Below are 12,377 nucleotides of genomic sequence, written 5' to 3' on the forward strand. Positions count from 1 at the left end.
TCAGTATTGCAGTTCCTTAAGTGAATGTCTTAGTCTGACAATTGTGAACATACATGTTTTGCCTGAAACATACGATTAAAAATTAGAGCTCATTATGTGCAACAGCACAAGGTGATATTTAAAATTTTTATTAATGAGGATAATGAAGTTTTCATCAAAAAGTACATCTTTTGTAAAAATAAAATGCAGTTTCTCAGAGAGGGTACATACATCTTCCTAAATGTGCAGGGTGAAATGCACAATAGTCCATGAAGTTTTGCACCTCTTGTCTCTCCAAATCCTTCAAGTGAGAATCAAACACAGTGCAGCAAGAGACTGGCTAATAAAATGATGAAAGTGAATTCTACTACCACTCTAAGATGATTCAAAACCAAAGGTGAGCTAAAAAGCTCTTAGTGAACTGGTCTTCAGGTTAACTGAGCTCACAGCTCTTGGAAAAATACCCTAGGAATGTTCGCTTAATGGGAAACCAAATCAGCTTCCCTAGTCTCAGTTTTAGAAGAAAGGATGCTGCTACGACCTTAGACCATAACTTGCAGTTTCATGCCAGGCCATTGCATAATCTTACCTATTGACTTCCTACTTAGCCTGATGGTGTGCTGTCTTTGGCCTCACCTATTCTTGTGTTCCTTCCAACTACAATTGTGAAGTTCCCACCAATTATAAATGATGTTTAGTCCTTGACAAATGTGTGGCCTCCTTCAGACTGACACAACAAGAGAAACCTGCTTCAGGTCAGTCTTGTACTACTTCATTTCACTGATTACTACTCATCCACTTCAACATCTTCCTCTTTCTAGGAGAGAGCACATTGCCTTCTATGGCAGCTGATCATGAGTCTGATCCTGTCATCATTATCAAGTAACCCAGAATCTGGCTAGTCTGCTTTTCCATCATACTGATTATTCTAGTATAGGTAAATGGCATTAACCTCACCCTGCTCTCACAGAATCACAGAATGGCTGAGGTTGGAAGGGAGGCCACCTGCTCCAGCCCCTGCCCCAGCAGGGACACCCAGAGCAGGGTGCCCAGGGCCACGTCCAGGCAGCTCTGGGAGATCCCAAGGAGGAGACCCCACAGCCTCTGGGCAGCCTGTGACAGTGCTTTGTTACTGCACAGCACAGAAGGGCTCCTGGTGTTCAGAGGGAACCTCCTGTGCTCCAGTTTGTGCCCATGGCCTATGGTTCCAGCACTGGGCACCACTGACAGAGCCTGGCTCTGTCTGCATTGCATCCTCCCTTCAGGTGTTTATATTCATTGATGACATTCCTCATCAAGGGAAAGAGGTGAGATTTCTCTTGTAAAAATTTTTCAGTTTTCACAAGTTGTGTTGCTGCAATGCCCAACAATGCTAAGAAGAGTACTGTCACTTATAGCCAGAGCTCCAGGGTTTTAGAGCCATCATCCAGTGATACACTTCATATGGAGTGAATCATTTTGGGACGTGATGGCATCATATTAACTGACACTACTACTCAGATTAGCAAGGTAAGAGGTGCATTGCTAGAATTTAACACTGGCTTCTAGAACATCATTGTCTTCTCTATGTATCAGTAATATATCTGCAGAAGCAATCTTTGAGAAGTGGGTTTCTTCATATTCATCCCATCATATCGTTTTCCGGATGTCCATGTAGAGCCCCTAAGAGTCATCACCAGAGCAGTTTGGCAGCTAAGTGATGGAGCTGAGCATTTTCATTCAGTTTCCCCCAAAGCACTGAGCACATCACTTTAATGTCAACTCTGGGGCCCAGCCTGATTCTGAAATGAGTTTCATGGTCTCAACTGATAAATTTTAGTTCTTTCATGATGCTGTTGTTATCTAAAGGGCTCTCTGGGAGGTTCCCTTTTAGCTGATACTATACAAGGACTAAAAATCCACTCTCTTAAAGCACTTACATTCTAGGAAAAACAGGAAAAAACTCAGGAAGGAAAAAGGAAATGAAAACACAAGCAGAGCCAATGTGGTGTCTGCTACAATGTCCTGTCAGTTTTAAAATATTTTCTGTCAGTTTGGGATGGGATTTGTTGTGTGGGAGAGGAGCTAAAAGTAAATGAAAAGGAGGACATGAGAGAAAAGGGGGAAGGACTTAAAATAATGGAAAAAATATGATATGAATAAAGGTGAAGTGAAAGTTTTCTTACATCTCTTCTCCACAGTCTAAGTGCCATCCATACACATTTATGTTATAGTACTTAAATGAGAGCTGTCAGACCTAACACATTTTTGCTTGAATTATTCATGAATCTGTATGATGACAAGAGAAGAAAGAGTAGATATCTGGATTATACTAGTTAATTTTCATTAGCAGAATTGGTACATAATTACTTATTTCACCCAAGTAACTTACTGCAGTACAACTCCTGCAGCAATCCTAATCGTAGCATTTCATTTAATATTTCTATATTCCAGGTGGATGCCTGAAGAGAAATAAGTCCTGAAGAAGTAATTACTAGCAGCCATGTTAAGAGTTCCTTTATGACTAATTGCAATTGACACTAATTGCTGTTTATTGAAGAACCTGAGTGAAACATCATTCTGACATGTGTCTAGGTACTCTCTGCATCTGTTGCAATTTGCCATATTTCCCTCCGTTGATGCCTGCTTTTCATGGGGACAGCTCTCTTCTGGATGGCTCCTTTGCTTGCTTGCACAGAGGTGTGACTTGAAGAGCTGCTGTTTCTTATTCAGCACCATGCTAAATGCTGAACTGATGCAGTTCTTCAAAACAGGGCTCTGGAAGGAGCCATTCCTGCCATGGTCACCAATGTTGGCTTATCCACACACTTCTTCAGCTTTTGCTGGCTCTTACAGGAGCACTGGTGTGCTGTGGTTTTGACAGTAAATCCTAAATAACGGTTCAGGTCAATGCCCCTACTTAAGGAACATCACTAGATGTTATTCCATTTCTTGCCTGGCCAGAGGCCAGATGCATTAACTGAGAGTTAGAAGGAGCAGCTAATTGGATGCATTGTGACTACCCAGCAACACACTGGAAATGAGGTTCATTTTTAACCTGCCTGCTCTTCTGAAAACAAATGAAATCAGTTTGGCTAAACAAAACTCCATGCTGGTGCTTCCTCTAGTAATAAATTCAGCTATTTTAATTATAGTTAATCTTGTAAGCGTTTTTTCGGATGCTCAATTAATTTATTCAAGTTATATGCAATTAAGAGTTGAGGACAGAGACAAATGCCAGAAGATTCTTGCTGGATTGATAAAGAATTCAGAAACATCAGAAGAAAAACTTGTACAAACAATATGGTAGAAGTCATATTTATTGATAAAAATTAATATATTTGCTATAAAATTTGTAACAGTAATGCAACTGAATATTTATTTTGATGCATAAACCTGAATGTTACATACCAAATACAATACAGTAACACTGGTTTCCTCCTTATTTACATGTTTATGAAAATTGATATGCAATCCATGTTAAAAGAACTTGTAATGGAGAATAGTTACATTAGAAAAATAATATTCTTGATAAAGCATTCTCGAGGACTCCAATCACATTTTCAGGCCTCTTTCAATAAGGCAAAAATCCCTGGTACAGCATATAACTTAATTTACAAAATACAATAACTTCAGACACATCTTCAAGTTTTCTTTTGGTATGCTTTTCCTCACTGTAAAATTACTTAATTCTCTTACTAAACAGAAAGAACTTTCAATAACGAAACTTAATGAGTTCTACTACATATTACATATACATCTCTGCGGCCTAGTGACCACAGCTGGGCTATCTTTCTCCTTAACTGCTTGCTCAATGAGCTTTTCTTAGATGTAGGACATGTAGTATTTGGAAATCATTATGACTGCGGTATCTTTCTTCAGTTTTCATAGGAAACAGATCTGTCACATTTTGAAAGTTTTTTTTTTTTTTTTAATTATTTTTTAATTATTTTAGGAATTGGTGCACAACTACATTTCCACTCACAAGAGAACGTCACGAATGTAACTAAAATTAGGCTTGGATAACTTTGAAAACATACTACTATGTGCCAAAACCCAAATTTCTTGCTTTAATACTTTATAACCCTGCCATGCTCTAGGAATTCTTCTTCTGCATAGCTTCATTACTAGTCACAGTCAGACAGTTTTAATTCCTTCAAAGGCACAGAACTTCCACCTCTTTTCCAGTGTTGCTCCTACACCAGTGAATTCTTGTTTAAACATGCGTGGCAGTCTCATTAAAAGCATTTCTATCTCATTTGCAGAGATCTGCGAAAGACAGAGAGGTAAAATTAGAGTAAGAAGACTGCCCTGTAGATTAGAAAAATGAAATAAATAAAAAATAAAAATAGACAGACAGATAGATAGATATGCAGATAGATAAATAAGTAAGTAAATAAAAAAAAAATAAAGGCAAGTGAAATCAAAGTCAATCAATATTATTTTCAATCTTAGTCTGACATGAACTTCCAGACTCCAAAGGAAATGAAGATTTCTTGCAGGAATGATCCTGCTTTTTTAAAGTGGAGTTTCATTGCAAAAGAATGAGAGCTGTGGTGTTGGGGCTGCTATCACATAGTGTTGTGCAAAGTCCATTCAAGAATGACACTTGCAGGCACACTTATAAGGAGGAGAAAGCCAATAGGACTTTCCTCTTCCTTCTCATCCCCAGAACTCTTGAATCCTTCTCCACTCATCTCCATCAGTTTTTCTCTTCTAAAAAACCTAACACAGAGAGACTTTATTTTCAGTCAGCTTCCTTTTGTTACTTAGGGCTGACTACTCATGGAGTCGTCCTCTCCCAGTCAGGTCAGCAGCCCCAGATAAACAAGCGGTGAAGTTCCTGACTCAGCATAGCTCAGGATGCTTCTGTTGTCTTGAAAACTTAATAAATAGTCATAGTCTTTATCCAAAAGGTCCTCCCACTGCAGAAAACACTTTCAAAAATATAACCTTTCTGGTATAATCAGTTGAGAAGTCAAGAAATGAATGTTCATGGAAAAATGAATTATTCTGTCTTGCAGCTACTTCTTGGAAAGTAATGACCATGCAAGGAACAGTCAAGGAATACACGGGTTCTGCTTGCCATCTACAGGTATCTCCACAATTTGATAGGCTTCTCTGGCAACGATGGCACTTCTGCTTATTCATATTAGTAGGACTCTTCTATGGTGGAAAGTTTGATTTTAAAACCAATGTACAATCATAAAGTACAATAATTCCACCTCATTACTCCCAAAGGAAGTGAGAAAGTACCTATCACCTTTTATTTTTTCCTGATGAGGTTAGTGAGACAGAAAGATTAAATGATTTGTTAAGGTGGTGCTGAAAAATCAGTGTTGGAGTCAGTCTGGAGCCCCAGAGTAATCAGGTCCATCTTTTACGTATTCTTATGGCAGTAATGGATAGCTGGTTACCTTTGGGTAATGTATCTGAGCTCTGTACAGAGCCCTCAGCCCACATGGGTATGCTGACCTTATCATTCCTGTTCAGGTGAGAGATGACAGGCTAACCATGGAAAGTAATTGAAATTAATCTCAGAGATTGCATCTCAGGATTGCGCTATTAAAAAGTAATTTGTTGCTACAAGCAGTTGCTTCCAAAGTAAACCAGTGAGGTCAAATTCTGCAGCTTGTGTTTATTATGCAGGAGGTATGCTGAGTGGTAGCTGCATGGGCTGGTAATTTGGCATCTCAGAGGGACGGAGGCAATGCCTCATCCATTGAATCTGCAAATTAAAGGCTGATCTTGGCAGCCTCACAGAAGCCAATAGGCTACTCATATGAGTAGAAACTCAAGGACAAGAGCCTACACACGTGAACAAAGAAGACTGCAACAGTGAAGGGGGAGGCGGCTGAAGAGCTTCCCTTACTCCCTTGTTTTTGTGGGCAACAGTGGACTTGAAAGCACTTCAAAATCTGAGCTGTCCTGGTCCAAATATAATGCCTAAAACATCATCCTTCTTCTCTGTGCAAGCTCTCTGATTTCCATTGGGTTTCTAGCTCAGGATCTTCTCTGCTTTTAAAGGATCTGCTTTTAGAGCATCTCCTCTACTTCGTAGAAATAGGAGAAGGATCCTTCAGAGCATGAAGCATCCCATCAAAGCAGCTGGAAGGTGATCCTGTTTGTGAATGGCATGGCTGGAAGAAGTCTTCAGGAACAGAACATTGCCAGGATCACCGGAGGTACATCTAACAGCACCACACAAGGAATGTTGCCCACATTCTGAGCCCAAGTACACATCGTGGCTTTATCCTCACCCAACGTTGCAAGAAAATCTAGGCAAGCACCATAATACCGATGTTCAGGAGATGTATTGCCAGATGTGGATCAGAGCTGTGGCTCATCAGAAGGTGACATCTGCATCTGTCCAGTATTTCCTGGACTACAATCTTGCAGAGCCATTGTTCAGTGCTGAGAGTAGCGTGCACCTGAGCAAAGGTGGACATTTCACAGCCCAGTTTCTCACTCTTGACTTGCTTAATTTTCAGTGGAGAGGAATAGATACTTCTGGGGCTTGATTCATCTTATCATAGAGTAAATGTTTAAAAGTCAAAGTATCTTATCCACAGGTGTACATTAGCTATGAATTGTAGGAACTGATGCATTAAGAAATATTTTTCATGCTATAGTGTATTGGCTTCGCTCTTGTGTTGGCCACAGCTCTCTGAGTTTAGCAACAGGGTCAGCCTGTTCCCTTATGAGGCCCTCTGTACTTCTTCATTAGACAAAGGATAAGCTTCATGGTCCACTTATGTGTTAATGAAAGTTCACATTAGGTGTGACACAAGACTAACAATTGTTAGAAGAAAAAGGAATCACCTCCTAAAACTCTCTACAGTGTAGCTATAGATACACCTACCTCTTACTGTGTTTTCTTTCTCCTCACCTGTATTCATCGTGAAACCAGCTGCTAGTCTTTGCCATTTAAAACTTTGCTCTTTTTTGCTGCAAAGAATAACTAACCAGAGGAAGGGAAAGGACCTCAACACAAGTATGTATGTGCATTGTAATTTGCGAATGAATAAAGACTGCAAACCCCCAAGCCCCGTATCCCATTATCTTTCTAATGGAAACACACAAAGAGTTTAACCTGCAGTAACAAAAAATACAGTATTTCTATAGAGAAAACAGATTTTGATTAATTTTTTCTTTTTTTTTTTTACCCTGGAGTCCAGCTGCTGCATATAAGACCAAAGATATTCTATATTAGCTCCAAAAGGGTGGACGTGAAGAAATGTGGAGATGATACCTGTGTTAAAAGCAAATGCACACAAAGCGTTGAAATCACCTCAGACAGTGTAACATTGAAATAAGCAAAATATATCTGAATAGTCTGTTCTTGCAGGTTCTTCAGTACGAATTACGGTTCTTATTTTTCTTACACAACCCAATAAACATAAGAAAAAAGCACATTTTTAATACAGTCATAATAACATGGTAAACACAATAGCTCATCCTCAGGAATGACAGCAGTTAGCAAGTAAGTGACCAAGATAATATACTGATGAATAAAGGAATTTCTAAACAAAGACTTGCTGGAAGCATTTCAACTGCCAATTTTATGCTTGATTTACCAATGTAAAATTGTGGATATTGTAATGGTAAAATTATTGCTTTTTTCCCCTTCACTGGATGTTCTGTTGTGAAAACGTTTCATATAATTGTGTCACAAACTGCACTCCCTCAAATTTCTCTAGTAATTATACTGATGCTGGTTATGAAATGTGTTTAATCCATATTACCCCTAACTGCTACTGAAGAAAACACAGATCTTTTATGACATATTTACTCATTTATTTTCTCTTAAAAGAGAACCGGTTCTGTCTGTTGTTGCTTACAGGATTGTTGTAAAAGGAGTGGGAATAAAAGTGGTTCGGGATGAGTCAGGATCTAAGCCTAGCAATTTCTTCTGCAATGAAAATCAAGTGATGGTATAATAATGACCATAGAAAACAAGATTTGGGGTGGCAGGATTGCTATTAAAAGCACGATCCAATTTCTCCTCTTCTAAACAAGCAGTGAAAATACAGAATGGCATGTATGTTACTTACTGTTTGGGGATAGTTGAACTGTGAGAATCAGAGCAAATACTTTCAGCTCTGTTTGGATGGGTTTCTTAGCTGAACCACCGTAGGGGAAGTTCCTTATATTTAAAGCATAAACGCTAGGATTAAAAATCCTTACAAATGACAAAAATGGGTCACTGTATCTTGTGTACTGCAGGCCATACTGCTTTCTTGGTGCTGAATGAATTAGGATAATCTTTGATTTCAGTTTTTCCCAAATACTGGCCATGGTTGAAAATGATAAGTCATATTTAAATCAATTTTAGACTAGCTTAGTCCTTCCCTTATTTTTCCAATAGCATCTACAAAGTTCTGATCATGCAAAGAGAAAGATGTATATTTAATTTTATACAATGGCATGTGCCAGAGGTAATTGCAGTCCTTGCACTATGTGTGTCCATATGCACACACACACGAGCTCTTGAGGCAAAAGTCAAGACTAACCAGTTGGGTAGACTGACTGGAAATCCGATTTATATTCAAATCACTGTTTTACCAGTGGCATTGTATTTTTTGTATCTGTGTTCAGGACTTTTTCAGCACAGAATGTTCAAAGACAGTTCTTTCACGCAATGCAAAGAAAAAATCATTTGTAAATATCTTGTTGTTGCTGAGTGAAGTTCGACAGTAACTTTTCAGTAATTTTGTTTTCCTTTTATACTCTTTTCCTCTAAGACAATAGTCACTGTTGTGAAAACAGAGATGAACACAGGAAGTAGGTGGAGGCAGGACCCATTCTACCCCTATGAGGTCTGAATATGTCTCAGAGGAAGAGGTAACATGAAGTCCATCTTGAACAATCTTTTGATTTTGGGCTGTTACAATGAGCCAATTGTGGGAATTTATGAGTGACACCTGGATTGAGACTACATATTTATCAGGGCATGTCACCAGAAAGCGGATGATACCCGCTTTGGGAAACCCCTCTCACTTGTTATGGTCAAATAATGAGTGACTTGGGAAAAAAAAAAAAAGCTCTTTATTCTATTCTTAAAATCCCACCCTTCCTACCTTTCTTCTGGAAGTTACCCGTCAACAGATCAAATATCATTCATAACAGTTAAAAGATCCAAAAGCTATAATAACCAAAATAAATTTAATTCATATTCTTTCATATATCACACTGTTCCATATCTCACTGCAAGTTTGCTGTAGTGTGCTAAGCCCTTTAAACATTTAAATGCCTTTTTTCACTTTTAAATGACCTCTTCGGTCCAGCCAGTCTGATTCCATGTTCTAGCAAGAAAGCAGCAACTTTCCCAGTGAATAAATTGCATTTAAACAAATTACGCTGGTTGTGAAACCGCCCCCTACCAGGATACAGCTAATTTTATGAAAGGACCCAACCAATTAAAGGAAACCTAGTCTTTTAGTGTTATGGCAAATGGCAAGCATGCCTTAGGGAGCACTTGGGACCATGGCCCTTAGACTCCATGAAAACCTGCCCGCTGAAACCAAATGGAAACCATGCCCTGATGTCAGCGGGGTGCGTTCCCTCCAAGGGCAGCATGGGCAGGTGGCATTCCTGTGTGTCTCTGTGTCAGCTACTAGCAACCTTGCCCACCACCTCTGAGCTTCAATTTTTAGGTATTCTTATAGAGTTTATTTCAATGATTCTATTGTCGGTGGAGGATATGACAGTCCTTGTGGTATTCTTTATAAATATTCATGTCTCTAATTCCCTCACCTAATGTCAAAAGCATAAATCTGGTTTGCTTAGTACAACCAGCACACACTTTTCTGCTTGGTACTTTGCTAATATTTCCATCCCTTTCTCCTTCACAATTTCTTCCAATAATCAGTTAATAAATTATACAATTCTTGCTTGCTAAATCTTGATGTAAAGGAAATCCTCACGTGTTCATCCTGCAATTCTAAATCCAAACCACTTTTTTATTATTTTTTCTGATTTTTTCAACTTCACTTGCAGTATTTTACTAAAAGCCAATCTGAATCCAAATGAAAGGTAGCTTTCTTTTCTCATTTATTAATGCAAAGGTGCATGCAAACACATGTGCAAAACAAAAACTTGCCAGAAGACAGTTTGTTCTCAAAAAACTTATTTGGATTATCATACCTATTAGTAGTGCCTCTTTCTCTGATTTTAGACCTGGACTTCGTTTCTCAGAAGTTTTTTCTCTTTCTTGGTTCACCAATGCTACTGTCAATACATTGATTTCCTATAAAGTTTAAAAAAACAAAACAGGTGGTCATGGAAACTATATTTACTTCAATTAAACCTGTCTGCTTCTTTTTCAACTTTCTATTAAAAAAAAAAAAGTAATTAATTCACATCTAAAGACAAGGCAATTATAAATAATTAATTTGTTTGCAGAATATTAAGACACTTTTTGAAGTACCTTTAAGCCAAGAACTGCCCAGGAGACAAATTTTGCTTATGGAGTAAGTAATAACTGTGTTGCCAGTGCTTCTTCATTAGAACAGCTTGAAAGATGTGCCATAAAATGTGGAGATGGTCAGAAAAATCACATTTTCTAGCTATTAAAGCTGTAAACAAAGACCGCCTCTAGGGAACGTGGGTGGAAACATTCAGCTACAGCTATAAGAGTAAATTCAACAGTCACCAGAAATGTTTCTACCTGTTCGAGCATAATCATCTACCCAGTTGCACACTCCAGCCAATGCCCAGCATGGTGTTGGCCCCTTTTGTAAGCAATCCCCAGACATACTTTGAGGACCATTCCTAACAGGCAGTCTGTCTACAACCACCTTGTTTTGAAGACTGAGGGAGAGCCAGTATTAAGGCCAAACTGGTCAAGGCACCTGTTTTCTTCAATCAGGTGACCTGAACCATCCAAATCTAAGCCAAGCTATCACATGCTAGATGTTCCATCAGAGGTACCCAGGCAGATGTGCAATGCAGACTGCTCTCCTCTTGGGCATACGTGAAGTAAACAAATTATCTCTACTTCAAAGGCATGTAAGTGGTCCTAAAGTGCATTGCACAGTATTCAAGCATATACATGGGCTGTTTCCATGGAGTGACGGATGTACAGTAACGTTTTCCTGGGTGAGGCAGTGACTCACACTGCTGCATCTGCTGTGTGAAACGCTCAGAAGTTCCTTGCAAAACCTCAGAAGCAAAGAGCATGAAGCTGCAGATGATCTGGGGAGGGACTGGGAAAGAACTGGCTCTTGTTCTGGCTGAGGCAGTCAAGGGGTGCTGTTAGGACTAGGTAGCCAATCAGATTTCCATTATTCCTGCTAGCACACAATCTAATTTCTACTACTTGGTTTAATGATGTGGCCTGTCTAAAACACGCATTTGGGTGGTACCTTGCTCCAAAATTATTGGAGAGCAATTATTTTGGCAATCAAAGAGAGACACTGGGCTGTGTGGCTCTAGGGCATTTCTGGAGGTGTGAATAATCCACAGACAATAATAATAATAAAAAGCTTCAAATGTGTCCAACGTGCCTATTTATAGATGAGAAAAAGCTTCACAAGCTGTGAGGCGGGTGAAAAGAGTCAGCACTTCCTCATTCTGAAAAAAAAAAAAAAAACCACTAAGCACACACACACAGTGACGTGCTTTGTGCTCTTTATAGGTTGGCACCAAGGAGCAGCTTCTCAATCCGCAGTGCCTGATGGCTGGGCTGCGTCATGGGTTCAAATGTTCCCTCGTGCTGTGAAGTGGAACAAGTTGCCATGCACCAGCTACAAAACTGTATGTGGATTTGAATGACTGCATGTGTATCCTTAGCCCCTGGCAGCAGGGGACTCTGTTAGATCTTCACCCACACAATGAACGAGGTGTGAGATTCATTCTCAGCTTTGGTTTGCAGCAGTTATAGTGGCCAATGTCTTGTGACCAGATACCTATGTGTAGTGTGTGCATGTAAGGTGGTGCACCTACAGTGTTTTTTTAGTCAACAGAAAAGAAATTAGAAGTTTTTTTGTCACATATTTTGGTTATTTTCTTAAGTTGAAATAAACTGGACCTTAGAGGTGCCTGTTCTATTTTCCTCATTGGCTACAATCATTGTAATACAGAATTAGGCACCAAGAGGTAGGAGAGAGGCAGTAGATCAAGAGTTGCAGTGATATCTTCTTAAAATAATGGTGTGTCTGAGTGCTCTGGCAGCTACATCACCTTGACACCAATGCTCCTGTAGTACTGCACTGCACAGAACACATTACAGCAACAGGAATATACTCTCAGTTGCCCAGCACTACTGATTCCTCTCCTTGTCACAATTGAAGGCTAATGCAAACATCTACTGCTGGCCATGGCATCTGAAAGCAGTGACACAAAGTCCAGGCAAGAATCAGAACTAAGAGAAGCATTCATATGAGTTTCGGTGTAAGAACAGCAATGATAAGGGGGTT

The 12,377-nt window shown here is 39.3% G+C and overlaps 1 protein-coding gene across 11 annotated transcripts in view; it reads right to left on the reverse strand.

Annotated features, from left to right (window-relative positions):
- Positions 1 to 3,247: 3,247 nt before the first annotated feature.
- The window catches only part of ENOX1 (ecto-NOX disulfide-thiol exchanger 1), a 363,111-nt gene continuing 353,981 nt past the window's right edge, over positions 3,248 to 12,377 (reverse strand). For all 11 annotated transcript variants that reach the window (XM_090131472.1, XM_031615825.2, XM_031615822.2 and 8 more), the window contains 3 exons: positions 10,105 to 10,207; positions 7,125 to 7,210; positions 3,248 to 4,227 (listed from right to left, as the gene is read on the reverse strand). In XM_090131472.1, coding sequence (XP_089987598.1) covers positions 4,096 to 4,227; positions 7,125 to 7,210; positions 10,105 to 10,207 — 321 coding nt within the window. In that variant the 3' untranslated portion in view covers positions 3,248 to 4,095. The remainder of the gene's footprint in view (positions 4,228 to 7,124; positions 7,211 to 10,104; positions 10,208 to 12,377) is intronic.

Source organism: Phasianus colchicus, chromosome 1 (genome assembly GCF_987193195.1).
Source record: "Phasianus colchicus chromosome 1, bPhaCol1.hap1.1, whole genome shotgun sequence".
NCBI lineage: Eukaryota > Metazoa > Chordata > Aves > Galliformes > Phasianidae > Phasianus > Phasianus colchicus.